Here is a 22,315-nt window from a genome sequence, read left to right as displayed (position 1 = left end):
GAGGAGGCCCACAGCTCGCGGTACTCCATCCATCCGGGTGCCGCGAAGATGTACCAGGATTTGAGGCATCACTAATGGTGGAGGCGGATGAAGAAGGATATAGTTGGGTTTGTGGCTCGGTGTCTCAACTGTCAACAGTTTAAGTATGAGCATCAGAGACCGGGTGGCTTGCTTCAGATATTAGAGATCCCAGAGTGGAAGTGGGAGCAGATTACCATGGACTTTGTAGTTAGGCTCCCACGGACTTCGAGGAAGTTCGATGTTATTTGGGTTATTGTGGATCGGCTGACCAAGTCCGCGTACTTCATTCCTATTGGTACTACTTATACTTCAGAGAGGTTGGCTGAGATTTATATCCAAGAGATTATTCGCCTGCATGGTGTCCCAGTTTCCATCATTTCAGATAAGGGCACTTAGTTTACCTCACAGTTTTGGAGGGCAGTGCAGCGAGAGTTGGGTACTCAGGTTGAGTTGAGCACAACTTTTCATCCTAAGACGGACGGGCAATCCGAGCGCACTATTCAGATATTGGAGGACATGTTGCGCGCTTGTGTCATTGACTTTGGGGGTTCATGGGACCAGTTTCTGTCACTCGCGGAGTTTGCATATAACAACAGTTATCAGTCGAGTATTCAGATGGATCCGTATGAGACTTTATATGGGAGGAGGTGTAGATCTCCGGTAGGATGGTTTGAGCCAGGTGAGGCTAGGCTATTAGGTACAGACTTGGTCCAGGATGCATTAGATAAGGTGAAATTGATTCAGGAGCGGCTTCGCACGGCGAAGTCTAGGCAGAAGAGCTACGCATATAGGAAGGTCCGTGATGTGTCTTTTATGGTTGGGGAGAAGGTTTTGCTGAAGGTATCACCCATGAAGGGTGTTATGAGGTTTGGAAAGAGGGGCAAGTTGAGCCCCCGAATCATTGGGCCTTTTGAGGTGCTTCAGAGGATAGGGAGGTGGCTTATAAGCTTGCCTTGCCACCCAGCTTGTCGAGTGTGCATCCAGTGTTTCATGTTTCCATGCTCCGGAAGTATGTTGGCGATCCGTCCCATGTTTTGGACTTCAGCACGGTTCAGTTGGAGGGTGATATGACTTATGATGTGGAGCCGGTAGCCATTTTGGATTGGCAAATTCGGAAGTTGAGGTCAAAGGATATAGCTTTAGTGAAGGTGCAGTGGAGAGGTCAGCCTGTGGAGGAGGCCATCTGGGAGACCGAGCGGGAGATGCAGAGCAGATATCCACGCCTATTCGAGACTCCAGGTATGTTTCTAGACCCGTCCGAGAACGAACGGATGTTTATGAGGGGGAGGATGTAATGACCCAGCCGGTAATTTCGATAGTTATAGCCCTGTTTCCCCCATTTTTGCTTCTTTATGTGTTATTTAGCTGCATTATGATGTATCAGGTTGGTTGGTTCGAGTCCGGAGTACTTTCGGAGTGGAATGAGACACTTAGTCTCTCATTTAGAACCTTAGGTTGGAAAATTCAACTGGAAATTGACCTGTGTGTAAACATTCTCGGAATTTAATTCGGATGGCTCTATTAGCTTCGTTAGGTGATTTTGTACTTAGGATCATATCCGGAATGTGATTTGGAGGTCCGAAGTGGAATTAGGCTTGAATTGGCGAAAGTTGAAAATTTGGCGATTTCGGTCAGCAGTGGAAAATTTGATATCGGGGTCAGAATAGAATTTCAGAAGTTGGAGTAGGTTCGTAGTATCGTTTGTGACGTGTGTGCAAAATTTGAGGTCATTCGGATGTGGTTTGCTTGGTTTCGGCATCAGTTGCCGAATTTGGAAATTTAAAAGTTTTTCGGCTTGAATTCGAGGGTAATTTGGTGTTTTGATATTGTTTTGAGTGATTCGAAGGTTCGACTAAGTTTGTATGTTGATATATGACTTTTTGGTATTTTTGGTTGAGGTCCCGAGGGCGTCGGGATGATTCCGGGTGGTTAACGGATTTGTCGAAGTTGGAAAATACAGCTGAAGCTGTTGCTACTGATATTTTCGCACCTGCGGAAAGGGAGTCACAGGTGCGGGGCCGCTGGTGCGCATCGGAGTTCGCAGGTGCGGACAGTGCTGGGCTAGGCAGGATGCGCAGGTGCAAGAAGGCTATCGCATCTGCAAACCCGCAGGTACGAGACCTGGGGTGCAGATGCGGAAGGAAGGAAGAAGGCTGGCTTCGCAGATGCGGCGTGTCACGCGCAGATACGGCAGGTTGGCCGCAGATGCGGAACCTGGGCTCATAAGTGAGTTCCGCACCTGCGATGGATTTTTCTGCAGGTGCGGTTGCGCAGAAGCGAGAAATAGTCCGCAGGTGCAAAAAAGCCTGGGCAGAAACCATAAATAGAACCCTTCGTGAATTTAGTTCATTTCCACCATTTTCAAGTCGGCTTTTGGAGCTTTTGGAGTAATTTTTGAAAGGTGATTCAAGGGCTATCAATGAGGTAAGTTGCTTGAGCCCTAATACTCATATATATGGTGATTTTTCGTTGTTTAATAATGTAATTAGTGAAAATGAGGGGTTAGGGCTTGGAAGTTTTGGAGAGTAATTTAAGGATTTGAAGGACCAAACGATGTCGGATTTTGATGAATTTGGTATGGTTAGACTCGTGAGTGAATGAGCTTTCTAGTTTTATAAATTTTGTCGGATTTTGAGTCGTGGGCCCGGGGGCCGGGTTTGAGCCAATTTCAGGTTTGTTTTGTCTAAATTGGTAGTTTTCTTGTGGAATTCATTCCATTAGCGTATATTGATAGTATTGTACTGATTGTGAATAGATTTGGAGTATTTGGAGGCCGAGTCCAGAGGCAAGAGCATTGCGGGGTAGAGATTTGACCGGGTTGAGGTAAGTAACAATTGTAAATCTAGTCCTGAGGGTATGAAACCCCAGATTTCGTATCATTCTACTATTTTGAGGTGACGCACATGCGAGGTGACGGGCATGTGGGCGTGCACTGTTGGGGATTGTGACTTGGTCCGTCCCGTAGCAACTGTAAAGTTGCATATTTTGTTGAAACTATATGATACTTACATGTTTTAGAAAGAGTTTCTGTGAATTGGGCTGCCATGTTTGGGCCTTGTGCCAGTGCTGTTTGGACCCTTAGGGGCTTTTCTTACTATCCTCTCACTGTTTTCGATTAAAAATCTATACTCAGTCATGGTTATACTTGTTTACTGCGTAACTCAGTTTTATTACTCTATTTTGATGCATATAAATGTTGTTTTGGGCTGAATACCCTGTTTTTACTGAAACGTCCGAGTGGTTTGAGAGGTTTATGACTAAGTGAGGCCGAGGGCCTGATTTGTGAGGATATTTATGGGATCGGGCTGCATGCCACAGCATGTTTGATATAGGCTGAGGGCCTGAGTGATTTATGCCATGATTTAGCTTGATATAGCGCTTGGGCTGAAGGAGCCCCTCCGGAGTCTGTACACACCCCCAGTGAGCGCAGGTACCTACTGAGTGCGAGTGCCAAGTGCTAAGTGACTGGGAGGCATGAGTGATTGTGAGGTATGCCCGAGTGGCAAGAGTGATTGTGAAGTTTTCCTGAGGGGTTGTATATTAGTGATGCTTTGCCCGAGGGGTTGTTTATGATTTCATCATTTTTGCTCACCTATGCATTTTTCCTTTGTTTGAAAACTGTTGAAAAATATCCTTAAATGATTTTTACTGGAACTGGGTTTAAACGAGATATTTTGATTCAAATCCTGATTTTAAAAGCATGAGGTATTTTATTGAGATTTCATGATATGAACGTTATATGCTTTATTGCTCGTCACCACTGCTCAGTCTTTATTTATTGTTGTTACTTACTGAGTTGGCGTACTCACGTTACTCCTTACACCTTGTGTGCAGATCCAGGTGTAGTTGGACACAATAGCGGTTGTTGATTATTCTGGTTGCAGATTTTCTCGGAGATAGCAAGGTAGCTATTTGGCGATCGCAGCCCCTGCTCTTCTCCCTCTTATCTTCCTCTAGTTGTATTTAGCTATTTTCCAGGTTGAGTTAGCTTTGATATTGTTAGACAGATTATAGTAGATGCTCATGACTAGTGATACCCCGATGTCGGGCTTTTCTTTTCCGCACTTTTGTTTGATTTGAACTCCTTTACAAAGGGTTTTAAGCTAAATAGCCTTGGAATTATCCTTGAAATAAAAAATATCGGTTTGTTTTAGAATGAGTCGGCTTGCCTAGTACCACGATAGGCGTCACCACGACAGGGGTTAGTTTGGGTCGTGACAGTTTCACGTGACGCGATTCGCAATATGTACAAAGACAAGCGAGTGCGCGACACCACGACTTGTTTAAATAAACTCCATAATTGTTTAAAATAATTAAAAGCGGTATAAAACCGGTAATGCACAAAAGGTTCTAAAACATATAAAAATTCAGATAATTAGGCCAATTATTAATAGTTGAGCGATCGTGCTAAAACCACGGAACTCGGAAGTGCGTCACACCTTCTCCCGGGTTAATAGAATTCCTTACTCGATCTTCTGTGTTCGCGGACCAAAACCAGAGTCAAATTTCCTCGATTTGGGATTTAAAATAAATCGATGACTTGGGACACCATAATAATTATTCCAAGTGGCAACTCTGAAAAATTAAATAAATAATCTCATTTAGAATAATGTCACTTAAATTGGAAAAAATTCCCCATCCCTCGGGAAAAATGAGGTGTGACAGTAACTGTCCCATATAAAGCATTGAGGCTTATGTCCTTATCAATTATTGCCTCGTGTTGGTCCTGACACTCCTCCACACCATCTTTTATAGTTTCTAGTTCTATTTCCCCTTGTTCAATAATGCCAGATAATGCATTTAACTCTCTGTTCTTGCATTGATGACCAGGGAAGTACTTTTCTCCACACCTAGAACATTCACCTCTTGCCTTTCTAGTTTCAAACAACTTATTGTCCATATTGTTGGAAGTAGAACCTCCATCTTTTTGAGAAAAATCAGAGGTTTTAAATCCTGCCTGGCTGTTATTGTCGTTATACTGTCCCATGTATCTTACATTATTTCCTTTTCCTTTCTTAACTACTGCTTCTAACAATTTTTCTTTGTGTTTAGCCTTCTCCATAGCTTGACTCAAGGAGAAAGGATCAAGCATTTTAACTGTGTGCTTGATTTCATTCTTGAGTCCTTTAACAAAGAATCCCAGAAAGAATTCCTCAGGAATAGAGGATGTTTAATCAAGACCCAAGCCTTTAAGTCTTCGAACCTCGCCAGGTATTCATTTATTGATCCTTGTTGCTCAAATTTTTTGAATTCTCCTAAGAGGTTGAGGTTACTATTATCATATTTCTCAAATCTCTTGCTAATTTATTCTACAAATTCAAGACACCTCACAGTACCCCTGCTCAGATGGTAAGAGAAATACCATGATTCTGCTCTCCCATTGAGATGGAGAATAGCAGCCTTTAATTTCTCCTAGGGATCAGTTATGTGATTATAGAGAAAGTACCTCGCGCATTTTCGAAGCCAAGATCTGGAATCGCCCTCCTCAAAATAAGGAATTTCGAACTTGTGACCATGCGTGTTTCGCTGCCGCCTACCAATGGAGTACTCATTCTGCTCCGCAAATCTAGGTCGACTATTGGATCCATCGAAATGATTGACTTCTACTAGAGCACTACCCAAAATGCCATCTTTGCCCGCGAAAAGCCTTTCCATCATCACATCCAATTTCTTCCCTACTTCATCTATCTTTGAATCATTTGCTTCCAATTTTTTACTCCTTTTCCGCCATGTAAATCTGTAACTGATTTTCTAGTTTCTTCACGTAATCTTTAGTAGATTTAGAACGAGTTTCTGGAATCGTCATTATGGCCAGGATAAGCTCTTATACCAATTTGCTATGTACTAAAGTAAAAATGAGAATTAATGAAAAAAGAACAAAAATTTTATTGAACAATCACTCTCAGTCGATTACAATATGACCCAATTAGCTAATCTCTGCAATTGACTTGAAAGAAGAGAAGAAGAGAGAAGGAGAGAGGTTAGAGAGGAGAGAGTAGAGAGAAAAAGTGGTTAGGAAATGTAGTGGCCGGTAAAAACTATCTACTTTAGCTCTCATTCTGTTATTTATCTAACTAGCTATCACTAATTGGGTCTAATGGATAATTGGTGCGGCTTCCATCCTTATTCTTATAGGCCCAATAGGCGTAGTCCAATAAGACTTGGCCCATTCTTCATGTGTTGTAACCCTAATTTCCTTATTTGTATCAACATTTCCCTTTCCTTGTCTGAATATTATTAATAGTTTTCTTAGAAAGTAAGAAGTTCATCCATTACCTCTTAATATGAGTCGCCCACATATCACTATGGATAAGATCACTATGGATAAGATGGGTAAGATAAAAGAAAAAAATAGTCGTTTGTCTCTTGCCTCATCTTATTCACATGCATTTGCAAAATCAGTCAGAAGAGCCGAAGACACAACAATTTCTTGAATTAGCCATAAGAAAATCTGGCAGCTTCACCGGAGAATCAGTTGTACAGAGAACATTGATGGAGAACAGGGATAAAGAGAATAGGGTATCAATCTTATGTTTAGACGGTAAATTACTTTTACACAAGTGCAGTACACGTGCTTTGCGGGAAAAAGAATTTAAAGAATTATCAATTTACCCCTATTTAATTCATATTTACAAAAGTGCCCATGTTCGTACACCCCCAACTCACACTTCTATTAATTATAAATAATAGTAAATTCTTACGAATTGACATAATTTCTCAATCTTCAAATTTATATAGTTTCCAAATTCTATCAAATTGATATAATCTCCAATCTCAAAATTATTTTGTATGCTCGAGTTTACATTGAATTTGACATGTCAGGTTAGTTTTTTTTGACTTATTTGGATGCATCATATCAAATGTACAATCTATCGGGTCAAGCCAATAAGCGAGTGGTAATTCAACCTATATAAACTTAGACCAGTTACAAATAAATCGATTTTGCCCCCATCTAAACTCGAGTCACCTCGGAAGAAAATCCATATAAGTATTTCATTATCGAGAGTAGTCTAATCATTCATTATCTAACCTTTTTTGTTTCACACCAATCTTTGACATGGACGAGATAAATAAATCAATAAATTTATAATATTATTGCGGAAAAAAAATCAAAGATATTGGTGAGTGAGTAGATAAGAATCTTTGAATTTTGCTTAGTGTTTAGGCCTAAATTCAATGCCTTGAATGATTAGTCCACCCTTCACATGGCAACCCTTCACCTCCATCAAACTTACTGTAACTTCCTCCTCATCTCCACCATTGTACAACTCTCCAACCTCAATTTCCATCCATCCATCTTCCCTTTTATATGGCAGTCTTTGATCCCTCTGTTTCTCTTCAAAATTTGTCATTCCCATCGAGTCCAGCACACAATTTTGAACTACTTTCCGATTGCCTATTTCTACACTAATCTCAGCAGCCACTGAATTCAGACCAAATGCCTGATCAGATATTTTCATAATGAAATAAACTCCATACTTTGTGTTTGGAGATAGTATGTTTGTTTTTAGGTTGGCTTTTATTTCTAGCCTGCATATTACTTTCAGTTCAGCCACTTCTGAAAACCTGCGAAAAACAGAGTATGTTAACTTTCAAGAATGTAGGAAAAGATTTTTTGATATTGTGAATACCAATTATTTCTAAGCTAAATGGAAGGAAAGCGAGTGATCAAACCTTGATTCAGGTACAGATTTCCAAGTCCAATGATCTGGTTCTTCCCCATATAAAATGGAAAGTTCTTTTGCTGAGATTACATATGATTTTCTTCCACTTGACTTCTCTAATGCAAAGCTCTGCAATTGGATCGTAGAACCAATTTTAATATCAACTACCAAAATGAAGATTCACAAAAATGATAAAGTATAGTACTATAACATTTGTGTTACTGTATACATACCTTGTTACCACTATCAATAAGAATGGAGTTACAGAGACGAATAAAAAGCTCTTTTTTAGAAGAATACTTCAAGGGTGTTACAGATCTGTCAATAATATGCTTGTAATCGGAAGGCAAGAATGTTTGCCACAGAAAATCAGATGCTGCCACTAAACGGAGAGAGGAAGAAACCAACGAGAAGCTAAATGTATCCTTAGGTGAAGTAAGAGAGAGAATTGAACAAATGATATCCTCTGGCAATTGATTGAATAGCTCTGCCCCAGACATTGCCTTCAACTTTATCTTGTTTAAACAAAAGGTAGCACAATTGAAGATGCTAGAAAGAGTAAGGCTTTGCCTTTTTTTCAATGTACTGCTTCCTTTTCTTCTTTTTTTTTGTTGGTTTCCGCTGCTTTTTTTGTTTGAAATACGAGTGTTACTTTGTTGGAAATGTTGGGTTTGGTTCTTTGCATATATAGTGGAGTTGTCTTTAACTTTAAGGTCTAAAAATACGGAACTTTGAATTGTTCAAATTAAACGAACCTTCCGTTGAGTTGGTGTGTTAAAAGTGATATTCCCCTCCATTCACTTTTACTTGTTCTCTAGTATTCTAAAAATAGATTTTTACTTTTACTTGTTATTTTAGTATATCAAGAGGAGACAATTTCTTTTTCCAGTTATACCCATAACATTAATTACTCATTTTAAATCATTTTTTCAAAATCATTTAAAATATACATCAATTAATATAGGTATCATGGTAAATTATATACTTTATCTATTATTTCTTAAGTGTCGTGAAATGTCAAAACATGACAAGTAAAAGTGAAGAGAGGGAGTACTACGGACAATGAACCATTTGTTCCTCTCTACGCCTTTTGGATATTTTTGGATAATGACTTGAATTTGTGGTAGAATGAATACTGTGAATCGATAGAAAAATGTTATTGGCTCAATTGAAATTTGAGACTTTAGTGAAATGCGCACTCACTTCTATTTTCTGTGTTATATTTGAGACGGTAAATTTGTGAGTAATTGGGGGGGGGGGGGGGGGGGGGGGAATCAAGCGGACTGAAACGACTTACCCATTAAACGAAAGGTACTTAATTAATATCGTTGATTAAACGAATGTTGAGGAGGACAGTAATTAGAACGTCAAAAATTCTAGGAACTTTCTTTCGAATTATGACAGTCATATTAAAAGTAATTAACCAAAGAAATTTTGGCAAAAAGAGAAGGTGGAAAAGGGGAAAACCCGTGAAAAGTAAACGTGTGAAAATTAAGTTCCCCATAATCTTAGTTGTCAGTCAATTTTGGTTGCTTCCATTATCTTTCGTCAATTTTATTTGACTCGTCGAGGACCTATACAATAACATTTGAAAGGATAAAATTTGAGCACGTGTTTTTAGTTTCGAATGGTATCAAACAATGGGCTGTCAACATAATGGTTGAAGGATTTGATGGCTTTTGAATGGTTTGAATTTTGACTAATGCTTGTATTGCTGTTATTTTGAAAGAAATTTCCTCTTTCTTCACATTGTTGCGAGTTTAACTTTTAATTGTGTAAAAAAAAAAATGTACACTATTAAATCATACGAGATATAGTTACACATAACTACTAGTAATATGTGGAATTAGTAACTTAAACAATGAGTCATATAACCTTGTACAACATGTTAAAATATATTGATAACAACTTTTTTTACATTATTTGTGTATATTGCAAAAAAAAAAAAAAAAAGGTGATAAGCGAAAAAAATACTTTATGTGGGCTTTGGAGAGTTTTACTGAAAATGTTTATTATCTTTTGGAGAAGTTTTCGAATATTTATTCCGGAACAAAATTTCTGAAAACAAAATTGTGTATGAAGATGGAGCTGTACTTTAAGACCAAGTAGGAAGGGTTGTTTTAATCCAAGAAACAAGTCGCCCTGTATTTTTTTGCATTTCTAATTATTACATTTGTATTTCTGTCACAAAAAAGAAGCGACCTTAAAATCTTTCTTGTTCTATTTGTTGCCCCATATATCTTTAAAGCTGCAACTAAAAGGACTCTAAAGTGGTAGAACAAACTCCTCCACACGGATATAAATAACTTTTAACTTAACAGTATAATTTAATCTGCTATGGCAAGAAATTATTTGCATGTTATTTTTTAGGTATTTATTATGAATAATTAATTATCTGACATTATCTTTTAAATAATCTAATAGTAAATTTTTTTACATTATCGGTGTATAAAAATTTAATTGTTTGATGATGTCACTTTTCTGTCGAAAAAAGAAGAAAATAAATGAAAGAACGTGTTGGTTTACACAAAAAAGGTATAAATAACAATTGAATAACAAAAGAAAACAAAAATACATCCTATCCTACAATAATAACACTCATTTACCCTAGTGTACGTTTAGGCCTTAATTCAATGCCTTCAATGACAAGCCCACCTTTAACATGATAACCCTTTACCTCCATCAACCTCATTGTGATCTCTTCATCACCATTTCCTCCATTGAAGAACTCTCCAAGCTCAATTTCCAACCACCCGTCCTCCCTTTCACGAGGCAGTCCTTCTTCCCCTTTGTTTACTCTTGACTTCAAAATCTCCATTCTGTTCCTGTAAAACAAAGACTCTAGTTTCTCTTTCTTACTCCTTGCCCTTGGATGGCGTATATACGCAGTGTTGACGAATTCTTGATTCCCCACTCTAACACTAATCTCTGTTGGAATAGAATCCAACCCGAATGATCCATCTGAAATCTTCATGAGTAGATAAGCTCCGTATATTGTGTTTGGAGATAGCTCCCCTGTTTTCATCTTCCCCTGTATTTCTAGTCTGCATATTGTTCTCAGTTCAGCTACCTCCGCAAACCTATAAATAGCATTTTATTAAATTTAATCTTTTATACTCTGCTAGGAAATGTGGAAAAAAGAAGAAGTGTATTTACCTTGATTCTGGGATAGTTTTCCAGTTCCAATGATCTGGTTCATCTCCATATAAAATAGAAAGCTCATTTGCAGAAATTACATATGACTTTTTCCCGGTTGATTTATCTAAAGCAAAGCTCTGAAACAAGAAAATAAAATGATCAATTATACGTTTTAATTGTCACAAGAAAATGGTTACCAATATATATATATATATAAGTCATTTAAGTCTTGCCTTATTGCCACCTTCTATTAGAATAGAATTGCAGAGACAGAGAAAAAGCTCCCTTTTTGTAGAGTACTTCAAAAGGGTGACTGATTTTCTTGTAATATCTTGCCAATCACAAGGCAAGAAAACATTCCAGACATAGTCCAATGCTGCCGCTGACCGAAAAGTTGAAGAAACCAACGACAGTTTTTGTACGTCCGTTGGAGAAGTGAGAGATATTATGGTACAAATGCAATCTTCTGGCAGATCATGGACGTGCTTCTCTGCTGCTACCATTGTTGTAAAGTTGCACAAAAAGAAAATGACCAAAATTGAAGTAATTAAACCAATGAAGGATTTGGTCCAATTTCAAAAGTCTGTTATCTGAACGAGGCTAATTGTTTTGGCTGGGGTATATATAGGGAGGCCTTGTGATAATGGAACGAATTCCTTAGCGAAAGTTGCCTGTTTTGTTCACTTGGTCTTTGTTTATATATTAACTACTTTCTTTTGTACATTTATTTACTAACATCAAAGTTGGATCACTGTCACCTAAATAAAGGTCGTCATACTTTAGTTGTACACCGAACGCATTAGGAATGCCTTCCCAACTGGTCAAACTCAAAACTGAGGGCGTCATAATCTTAGGTACTCCTATTATCGTATTATTTTTCCAAATCCCATTACCCGCTGACTTGATTTTTCTAATTTCTCAAAATTTGAAGTGGTCAACATTTTATACGCTTGCTTATTACAAAATGTGAAAACAAAAGTTTAGAAAGTAAAAGAAAAAGAAAGAGAGTATATATTGACATATTTCAGCTTAGAAATATGACTTTTGAAAACCATCAAAATATTATCAAACGGAAAGTGTATTATTATCCCACTATTCTTTATTAGTACTCCTTCGGTCTACTTTAATAAAAAAAAATTATTTTTTTATGATCCACAATATTTAATTTTTTTAAATATCAAGAAATAATTAACTTTTTTTTTTTTCAAAATTGCTCTTGGAATAAAGAGACTAGGAGTATTTGTTGTATTTTCAATAGACAAATTAAGGTTAATATGATCAGTTAAATTGTTAATTAATACTAAAAAGTAAATTTTTTAGTATGTGTAAAAATAATCAAAAATTAATTAAATTGGACAGTACGTTTTTTGAGCGAATTAAATGACAATCACAACTTGCTCAGCAGGTAATTGAAAGATGAGCTAGTTGAATCATAAATCCAGTGGCAAGGAACCGTGACAGGTGAAAAGGCAAGTCAACGAAAGCTCGTCTATTTAATGCATATTCAACTTGGACACCAAAGACTTAAAAGGATTACTTTGGTGTGCTATACAAGACTACCACTTGAACCACTTGAGGAACTAAATGACTATTATAGCTGTTTTGGCCGAACCAGAGAAATCAATTTATTTTGATAAGTGCTTTTTCAAACTTTTTAAAAAGTGTTTTTAAGTATCAAATTACGAATAGGGTATGAATAGATTTATTTAATAGTTAATATTATAAGTAAATAAATAATTTTAAAAATTTGTTATTACAGAAAATAATTAAATTTTTTCATTTTATTTAAGTAAAATATGAAAATAAAATTTAAAAGTACTTAATTCTTTTAATATAAGTTAAATATATTAAAAATCATTCAACAAATATAAAAGTATTCACCCCTAAAGTCACTATATATTAGAAAGATATCCTAAAAATAATAAGAAATATTTATACATTAATATCCTAAGTATTAGGTTTAACGGTTATTTTGGTCTATACTATATTTTGTTAAGGATATTTTTGGTAAGAAAAAAAGTCAAAACTGCTTCTGTTTCTGCTTTTGGGAAGAAGCTATTTTTTCTGCTTCTCATAAACTGTTTGTACTTCTTCCCAAAAGCACCATTCCCCCCCCCCCCCTAAAAAGCTTGCCCAAACACCTCAAGTTAGGAAAAAAAGTGTTTTTGAGAAAGAAAAAAAATCACTTTTGACCTCTTGAGAAGCTTGGTCAAGCAGGCTATTAGTTTGTTTGGTCAAGTGTTTTTTGGGGTCAAAAGTGTTTTTTTAGGCCAAAAGTACTTTGAGCCAAAAATTGAGGTGTTTGACCAAGCTTTTAAAGAAAAAAAGTGCATTTGAGGTGAAGCAAAAGCAGATTTTGAGAAGCAGAAAAATGTATCTTCTCTCCAAAAGCACTTTTCTGAGAAGTATTTTTGAGAAAAATACACTTAGAAGCAGTTTTCAAAAGCTTGGTCAAACACTAATTACTGCTCAAAAGTGCTTTTCAAACTAATTAGCCAAACACAAATCGATTCTCACCAAAAGTGCTTTTTTGAAAAACACTTTTGAAACAAATATTTTTCAAAATAAACAAATTTTAGAAGTTTGACCAAATAGGCTAATACTTGGTTCTGTCTTCCTCACTGGCAATTAAAACGGAAAGAAAAATATATAAATCGACTTAATATATGAAAATTTGGTATCAGGTAAGTCATTTTATATGAAAATATCTTCCCTCATAAAGCAAATATTTGGTGTCTGATTCTCAGAAAATTGAAAATTTGGCTTCTCTTATTAATATACTAATACTAAAGTCATTTACTTATAGCTATCTTAACCTATAATTTGATTATTTGCTCCATCCTATACTTATTATTACCACTCTTTTACTAAAAATACTTCCCAATCACCAACCAACCATCCTATCATCTCGTAAGAAATAGTTTCTATGGTAAATAAGTTTTATGGAATAGGGCGGGATTGAAGTCAATAGTATAATTTATGTTCACTGCTGAAATGTTTAATTACAAAATGTTTAATTACAAAATGCAGTTGGTTCGCTAGCTAACAAGATGCTTGTAGGTATAATACGTGTACTGAAAATGTTGCTATCATGGAGTACAGATATACCGTGATTACAGAAATGAAATCTTCACTTAATAATAGAAAATGAATTATAAACATTTACTCCACTTTTAGGGCCTTGGTAATTGGGGTGCTTAGAGGGTGTGTGTATTTGGTTTTGAGATGGTCAAATCAGTTTTTAAGCTCTTTTTAGCTTTTTTCAATATTTGTCAAAGTTAGAAAGTGCTTAAAATAAATTAAAAATTATTTAAAACAATTTAAAAGCAATGAGTTGGTCAACCTCAACTTATTATCTTTTGACTTAAAAATGTTATTTCTGATGAAAAATCACTTTTTTTAAGCGAATCCAAACGGTTTCTTAGTAATTGAGGTGCTGTAATTAAAAGATCTACTCTATAGACTTTTTCTAAGAGGATCTGTGTGAACTTTAAAGCCCAATCCCAAATGTTTTAATTCTAAAATCAAAATTATCAAACAACGTGGGGGGTTGGGGGGATGAGGGGAGAGTGAAGCCATTAACTTAAAATTTTCCCAAGGATATTCTTTTCCTAATGAAGAACTGGGAAAAAGAGGGGAACATAAGCATGAATATGCTAAGGGTCCGTTTGGAAAACCACCATGTAATTGGAATTATTGTAATTGCTAGGGTAGTAATAATACAGCCTAGTAATTACACAGTATTATAATTACGGCAACTTGTTTATTTGTCATAATGTAATTACAATTGTACTGTTTGGTTGCACAAGTATAATTACATAATTAGATTAAATTTTAAATATAAAGTTAATTATCAAAAATTTAAAGTTAAGATTTAACAAATATGTCTTTATAAATGATATTAAATTTGACATTTAAGATAGATATTGTTTCTTGTAAGGTACATGTTTTGTAGGAACATCCTGGACCGCAAACTTAATAAAAAGATTGATATTTATAAATATAATGTCATGACATCACTCAAATATTTTACGAAAAAATAATCTATCAATTCTAACTGAAAAAATGAATGGCATGCAATTTGAATTAATAAGTCAATGCTACTAAAACAAATAAAATGGAATCGAAAATAAAACATAAATTCAAAATAATAATAATATAATACTCTTATGTAAAACTACAACAACATAAAATAAATTTTAACATAATTTAAGTAAATATAATTTAAAAGAAAAGAAAAATACAAGTCTATAACCTCATTCAACAATGAGATTCTACTTTAATGATATCACTCATTATATACCAAGTTTATTAATGACTAATTATTTCTAATACTATGAGGTGTAGTTTCAAAACTAATAATAGCACAATTATGATAAATGACGAAAATAAAAAAATTATAAAAAATATGAGCAACTACATAGAATAACAAGAAATAAAGGTTGAAAAATAAGAATATTATTTAAATATTAAAAGGTAATCTATCATCTTAACATAGTTAAATTTGCATATAACCTCATCTAATAATAAAGTTCAACTTTAATGACATTATTCATTATAAGTCAAGTTTGTGGATGACTCATTGATCTTTCTAAGATTACGAGGTATAATTGTTTAGAAAATTAGAATAATAACATAGCTAAGTTTAATAAAAAAGGAGAGAAAAATAATTAGGAAAGAAATAAAATATGAGAAATTATGCAGAAACATGTGAAGTAAAGATTGGTAAAAGAAAAATAAGGAAATAAAAGATAAATAATGTAAAGAATAATATTTGAAAAAAGAACTAAAAAGGTTAAAATAAAAAATAAATTAAAAAGAATAAAAGTAAAAAGTAAATTAAAAAGAAAAGAGATTCAAAAAACAACCTTGTTATTACACCATGTAATTACCAGCAATTCTCAACATCCCCCTTGAGAATTGTAGAGTATAATTACACCCTCTCAATTACATCCAATTACATGTTAACTAAGTTATTACTAATTACATCTAATTACGCTCAAATCCAATTATAAGATGGCTTTTCAAACAAGCCCTAAGTGGTTCATCCACGGTACGCATTGTATAAGAGTAGAAATTAAAATATGTACAGACATGGTATTCACTCTCTCGAGCAACTGCATTTATAAGGATGATCTTTGTAATCACTCTTTAAATATCCAAAAAATGAATTGATTCACATTCTTCAAACAAAAATTTACGCACATAAGAATTCGATACGAACTTTGTAAATATCACAGAGGAATAATGTAGCGCCCTGGCCGATCGTTTTGAGCATTATAGCCATGTTCCCCCATTTACTACTCAATGTATGCTTTTGTATGACTTGCTGGGGTAATTGGTTCAGGTCCGGAAGGATTTCGGAGCGAAATGAGACATTTAGTCTCATAATTGAAAACTTAAGTTGGAAAAGTTAACCGGATGTTGACTTATGTGTAAACGACCTCGGATTTGAATTCTAATAATTTCAATAGCTCCGTATGGTGATTTTAGACTTAGGAGCGTGTCCGAAAAATTATTTGGAGATTCGTAGTGGAATTAGGCTTGAAATGGCGAAAGTTAATTTTTTTTAAGAAGTTTGACCGGGGGGTTGACTTTTTGATATCGGGGTCGAAATCTGATTCTAGAAATTGGAATAGTTTCGTTATGTCATTTATAACTTGTGTGCAAGATTTGAAGTCATTCCGGATTGATGTGATGTGTTTCGGCACAAGATATAGAATTTGAAAGTTCAAAGTTCACTAGGCTTTAATCCGGGTGCAATTTGTATTTTTGATGTTGTTTGATGTGATTTGAGACTTCGACTAAGTTCGTATGATATTTTATGACTTTTTGGTATATTTGGTTGAGATCCCGAGGGCCTCGGGTGAGTTTCGGACGGCTAACAGATCAAGTTTGGACTTTGCATTCCAGCTGAAGAATGCTGGTTTTCTGTCACTGGTTTCCTTCTATGCGATCGCGTGAGAAGGTCCGCGATCGCATAGGCTTGTTTGGGCAGAGGTGAAATTGTTCTATGCGATCGCGTGAAGGCAATCGCGATCGCATAGGCTTGTTGAGGCAGTGACAATTTTGTTCTTCGTGATCGCGTAGCTGTGGGAGTCTGTTATTCGCGAACGCGTGAAGAAGATCGCGTTCACGTAGAGTAAGTGGAACAGAAGTGGAGGTCACGCATTTGTGCTTCGCGATCGCGTGGACGAGTCCGCGATCGCGTAGGTCTGTGAAGTTGTGCATCGCGATCGCGTGGTCAGGTCCGCAATCGCCTAAGGTTAAAACTGGTCAGGGGCAAACTGTGCTTCGCAATCGCGTGAGATTGTCCGCGATCGTATAGAGCAAATGACTGGGCAGAGAGTTTAAGTTCTGAAAATGGGACTTCGTTCCATTTTCCATTTTTACCGATTTGGAGCTCGGAGAGAGAGAATATTCGGGAGATTTTTAAAAAAAATAACGGGGTAAGTGTTCTTAATTCAATATTGGTTAAATTACCTGAATCCATGGTTGTTTTTAACATTTAATTAGTGAATTAAGTTGGAAAATTGTGAAAACCCTCTTGGTTTAATTTGAAGATTTGAGGGTCGAGTTGATGTCGGATTTGAGTAAAATTTATATGGTTGGACTCGTGATTGAATGGGCGTTCATATTTTATAACTTTTTTCGAGTTCCGAGATGTGGGCCCCATATGCAATTTTCGGAGTGTAATTTCGGATTTTATGAAAAAATATTAGTATTTTGATATGGAATCAATTCCTATAATTGTGTGGACTGAATCAAATTAAATGTGATTAGATTCGAGCTGTGAAGGAGTCGATACGCGCAGAATGAAATTTCTGAAGTATTTTGATCTTGCTCGGAATTGGATTCGTCTTGTTCGAGGTAAGTAACTCTTCTAATCTTGGAGTTAAGGGTATGAACCCTGAATATATGTATTATGTAAATTGTTGGGAGGTGATGCACATTCTAGGTGACGGGCGTGTGGGCGTGCACCATGAAAATTATGACATAATTGTTCCCGTGGAATTTTGTAGTCAAATAATCTTGGCATTTTCTATGTAGTTTTTATATGCTAAAGAAATTGAGCTAAGAATCATATTAAAAATCATGTTGAGGCTATGTGCCAGTATTATTGGGACCCATAGAGGTCATATAGCTGTGAATTATTTATTTTAAATTGAAAATTCATACTCAGTCATATTAATGTCATTACATATCATATCTCAGTCTCTGTTGCTATTTATTGATACATCATATCATCATTTTCGGGATATTTTTATGACATTGTGAGCCCATGAGAGAGAGACTGGAGAGATTGATGAATGAGTGAGGCCGAGAACCTGATTATGAGGATAATTATGGGATCGGGCTGCATCCCGCAGCAGGCCATATTGGCTTTATATACTTTATTATTCTGGGATCGGGTTGTACGCCGCAGCAGGTGAGATTGGCTTATTATAGCACGTGAGTTGTCCGTGCGGATACATATATTGATACTATAGCACATGAGTTGTCCGTGCAGATTATAGCGCTTGGGTTGAAAGAGCCCCTCCGGAGTCTATACACAGCCCTAGTGAGCGCAAGTAGCTAATGGGTGCGAGTATCGAGTGCCGAGTGCGAGTGCCGAGCGATTGGGAGGATTGAGTGACTGTGAGCACTGAGTGATGGGAAGGACTGAGTGAATTGATATTCTGAGAGTATGCATATGAGTTCATCTCCGAGATACATTTCATTGACATGCACACATGACATACATGCATAGAGATGTATTTTTCCTCATGTTGTACGATATTACATCATTCATGATTTCTCACACATGTTGGCAGATGGGCATAGTGATGCATTTGTTTTACACTGGTTATTTGGAAAGGAAAAAAATAAAATATCTTATTTATTAATGAAAGAATTTTGGGAAAATTATTATTTTCAAACTTATTCATATTTTTGGCAACTCCGGTAAACGATTTGGTAATGTACTTGAAAGGCAGAACTATTTTCAGAAATCATGTTTTTGCTGAGCATTTGATTGTTGAGTTACTTCTGGTATTACTTGTTTAAGTTGTTATGAACTATTATTGGTTATTGAAGTTGGAACCCGACCTTGGTACAAGCTCGTCACTACTTTCAACCTAAGGTTTGGTTTGTTACTTATTGAGTATATGGGGTCGGTTGTACTCATACTATACTTCTGCACCTTGCGTGCAAATGTTGGTTGCTAATGTTGCTGTATTCGTTGGGAGCTGGATCTGAAGATGTACCTGCGTTCCGGTTGTAGCTGCCTCTTGTTCATGATAGCCTTAAATTCATAAAACTCTGTTTATGTACTTTTCAAACAGGTGATGTATTTACTTCATATCATCTTTGTAAACTTTATTCTTAGAAACTCATGATTTGTACTACCAGTTCTTGGGGAATGTATAAGGTTAAGATAATTATTTACTTAAATTATTTTATTAATTGTTATTAGAATTGGTTAGTGGTTAAGTGACTTACCTGGCGGGTGGATTAGATGCCATCACGACTAGTCGAATTTTGGGTCGTGACAAGTAAGTTATCATAGTTAACAGAAAGCAAATAGGATCACCACAATCGAGACTAAATCTGTATTTTTATCATTAGAGAGTTACGATTTATGGTCTAAGAAGAGTTAGATAAAATTGAAAGTACTTAGAGGAGGGGGAGAAAGAATGTACATAAGAGGACTAATATAGTTTAACCTATTATAACAAGTAAGTTTTCATATTTATCAAGTAACCAACTAATATTTATTACAAAGATTAACTTACCTTATAACTTACAAGTGACATGATTATGCCATTTTTACCTATGTTAAAAACGTTGAACCTTCATGGTTACATACTTTTTTTTTTTTTTTCTTTTCTTTTTTGCACTTCTGTAAGAGAGAATTGACATGATTTACACCTAATCGTTCAACTTAATATATACTAGCAATAAGCAAGAGAAGCGAAAGGGATTCTTACATTCTGTGGTATATAGGCAACTCTAGAGAGGTGGGTCATTAAACAAAATAGCGGATCAAGAAGTTTTAAATCATGAATGCTGAACTATCTTTTAATTTGAAAATTACTACTGAAACTAAATACCCAAATAATGTATTTATACAAATTACTAGCTTTTCTATATCAATAATAATGTGTGGCTCCAAAATAATGGATGCTTGAGCACCCATAACCCACAACATACATCCTACTGATTAAATATGATTTGCTTGAGAGTTCAAAAACTCTTTTATATTGTTAATGTATAAAAATTAAACTCAACAAAATATTCTAGTCATGACATTGCAGAAAATATTCTAGTCGCATGCACAACTGCTGTTGTATATAGACTATAGACTATAGTCAAAGAAACCGCGTCTTCCTTGTTAGCAATATAATGTATAATTAAAATGTTCTCATAAGGTTCGATATTTATTCTCTGAAGAGTAAAAGTTTTAACTTCAAATTTTCATTTAATACTAAGGCAGATTTTGACGTTATCATCTTTGCTAGTCTCAAATCAATACACAAGTACTGAAGGTTTGAACTAGCCTAGAGAAACACCATAAAAGAGTTTGAAGGAGTACATATAAAAATCTAGTACACCATAAAAACATGCTGCCGAGTTTGGTAAGCATGACACAAAAACGTAAAAAAAAAAAAAAGCTAGACCAGAAGAAAGAAATAAAAAAGCTAGGCCACATTTCTCTTGCAAAGTTTCAGTAACTCTTGGACAACTACATCGATCTCTTCATCTCCTTTGACTCTTATTGTTTCACTCATCTTCTTTGCTTTTGCCCTCACAGCTTCTCCCCTCATATCAAGAACAACCCTATTGATCATTGCAGCTATTTGTTCTCTCTCAAGTTTGCCATCCTTGTCCCTCACAACTTCCAAACCCACCCCTACTTCTTCCACAAGCCTAGCATTCAATGGCTGGTCAAGATGCATGGGCATGGCAATTATTGGAACGCCGAATTTCATACCTTCCATCACAGAATTCCATCCACAATGACTGACGAATCCACCAATATTAGGGTTTCCTAATATTTTAGCTTGCGGCGCCCAATCTTCAACCACCATTCCCCTTTGCCCTACTCTCTTGAAAAACCCTTCGGGTAATGCTTGTTCAAGTTTGAGATTTCCACCCTTTGGAAACCTCACAACCCATATAAAGTTAACCCCACTTTGCTCTAGCCCATGAGCAATCTCTTCCTTGTCTTCCTTTGTAAGAAAATATTCACTTCCAAAAGAAACAAAAACACTAGATCCTTTTTCTTTCTGGTTCAACCATGTTAGAATTTGTGAGGAATTGTCATCTTCACTAGTAGGTTGTTGAACAAGTGGACCAACCGGAATGATTTTCTTCTTAGTTAACCTAGATAAGTAGTTACTATATTTACCATCAATTTCCTTAAAACCCTTGATTAAAACAATGTTAGAAGATCGTCCAAAGCACAACTTAACACTAGTATTATCTTTTTGTTGTTGCTCAATAGGCTCCAAATCTTGATTTTCGAGCATACGAGTGATCTCATAGTCACGATAATAAATAGAGGGGAAGGGAAACTTTGAACTAGGGTACCTGAAAGTGTGAAACATGTATGAAAACATGACAGAACTGCTAGTAACAAACACAACTGCAGGAATATTATTCTCCAATGCATCCCTTGGAGCCCATGGCTGAAGCAAATCGTAAAGAAGCAAGTCAGGCTTGATAGTGTTGATAATTTTAGTGAACATTGGATTAGACATCTTGAATGCTTTCTTGAGTGTGGACATGAGATGTGGTGGGAGGCCATTGGTTGTATGGTAATGAGAAGGAAGATTTGGAAGAGATGGAAGTCGAAGTTCAACAAGATAAATTTTTTCAGTTAAGTTTTCACTAATGAGCTTTTGTTTGATGGAAGTGAAATTTGCTGGAGTTGAACACAAGTATATGATGAAGTTTCTTGTAACAAACGTTTTTGCTAACTCAAGAAAAGGAGAGATGTGACCATGTCCTAACCATGGAAACATCAAAACACGAATTGGCTCTTGGTTCTCCATTGAAATATAGTCGAAAAATTGTTCTTCACTCTTTATTCTATCTTTTATAAGGAACGTCGTTATTGTTAATATGGTAACTGTTAATAGAAAATGGTTTAGAAGTGGAAGCGTTTTGCCTAAAATATGTAAAATGAAAAGAGAATACGGAAGATACCAATGAAGCTCATTTACTTAGTTACTTCCTAAGGATCCCATTTCTTGCCTTATAATATAGTATTACCCTTATTTTGTTGATTTGTTTCCTTATTTGGGTAAAGTAATTAAGACAATTGTAGAGAGAGAAAACAAAGAGTTGGATTTTATTGTTAAAGTATATGAAGCTACCAAAATAGTTTGACCATCTTCTGTTGGTGCAATGTTAGAATCTTAATTAGCTAGTATACTTTAAATAAATCCAACTTGTTATAGAACGACTTCTATAAGTTCGACGCGTCGTGTGAGACCAAAATTAATTGT

The 22,315-nt window shown here is 35.7% G+C and overlaps 3 protein-coding genes across 3 annotated transcripts; all 3 read right to left on the bottom strand.

Annotated features, from left to right (window-relative positions):
- Positions 1–7,088: 7,088 nt before the first annotated feature.
- LOC104092399 (F-box protein PP2-B15-like) lies at positions 7,089–8,357 on the bottom strand. The gene is made up of 3 exons (XM_033655150.2): positions 7,919–8,357; positions 7,696–7,814; positions 7,089–7,587 (listed from the first exon to the last, which is right to left on the bottom strand). Exons 1-3 carry the CDS (start codon positions 8,183–8,185, stop codon positions 7,176–7,178), a joined length of 798 nt encoding a protein of 265 aa, XP_033511041.1. The 5' UTR covers positions 8,186–8,357; the 3' UTR covers positions 7,089–7,175.
- A 1,849-nt stretch (positions 8,358–10,206) lies between these two features.
- On the bottom strand, positions 10,207–11,535 carry LOC104092398 (F-box protein PP2-B13-like). Its single transcript, XM_009597992.4, has 3 exons — positions 11,057–11,535; positions 10,842–10,960; positions 10,207–10,765 (listed from the first exon to the last, which is right to left on the bottom strand). Exons 1-3 carry the CDS (start codon positions 11,324–11,326, stop codon positions 10,288–10,290), a joined length of 867 nt encoding a protein of 288 aa, XP_009596287.1. The 5' UTR covers positions 11,327–11,535; the 3' UTR covers positions 10,207–10,287.
- Positions 11,536–20,503: 8,968 nt separating this feature from the next.
- Positions 20,504–21,859, bottom strand: LOC104092400 (UDP-glucosyltransferase 29-like). The gene has a single exon (XM_009597994.1). The coding sequence runs from the start codon at positions 21,857–21,859 to the stop codon at positions 20,504–20,506; it is 1,356 nt and encodes a 451-aa protein (XP_009596289.1).
- Positions 21,860–22,315: the final 456 nt, after the last annotated feature.

Source organism: Nicotiana tomentosiformis, chromosome 1 (assembly GCF_000390325.3).
Source record: "Nicotiana tomentosiformis chromosome 1, ASM39032v3, whole genome shotgun sequence".
In the NCBI taxonomy this organism is placed as follows: Eukaryota; Viridiplantae; Streptophyta; class Magnoliopsida; order Solanales; family Solanaceae; genus Nicotiana; species Nicotiana tomentosiformis.
The sequence above is the reverse complement of the archived record's forward strand: the minus strand, read 5'-3'. Positions and strand labels throughout refer to the sequence as shown.

What these genes read in the sequence shown, in the direction of transcription:
- LOC104092400 (XM_009597994.1), bottom strand. Translation starts at nt 21,859, where the DNA reads ATGGAGAACCAAGAGCCAATTCGTGTTTTGATGTTTCCATGGTTAGGA.
- LOC104092398 (XM_009597992.4), bottom strand. Translation starts at nt 11,326, where the DNA reads ATGGTAGCAGCAGAGAAGCACGTCCATGATCTGCCAGAAGATTGCATT. An exon ending in TAATAGAAGGTGGCAATAAG is followed by an intron (nt 10,961 to 11,056) that starts GCAAGACTTAAA and finishes TTCTTGTTTCAG; the next exon opens with AGCTTTGCTTTAGATAAATC. An exon ending in AAAACTATCCCAGAATCAAG is followed by an intron (nt 10,766 to 10,841) that starts GTAAATACACTT and finishes TGCTATTTATAG; the next exon opens with GTTTGCGGAGGTAGCTGAAC.
- LOC104092399 (XM_033655150.2), bottom strand. Translation starts at nt 8,185, where the DNA reads ATGTCTGGGGCAGAGCTATTCAATCAATTGCCAGAGGATATCATTTGT. An exon ending in TTATTGATAGTGGTAACAAG is followed by an intron (nt 7,815 to 7,918) that starts GTATGTATACAG and finishes ATCCAATTGCAG; the next exon opens with AGCTTTGCATTAGAGAAGTC. An exon ending in AAATCTGTACCTGAATCAAG is followed by an intron (nt 7,588 to 7,695) that starts GTTTGATCACTC and finishes TGTTTTTCGCAG; the next exon opens with GTTTTCAGAAGTGGCTGAAC.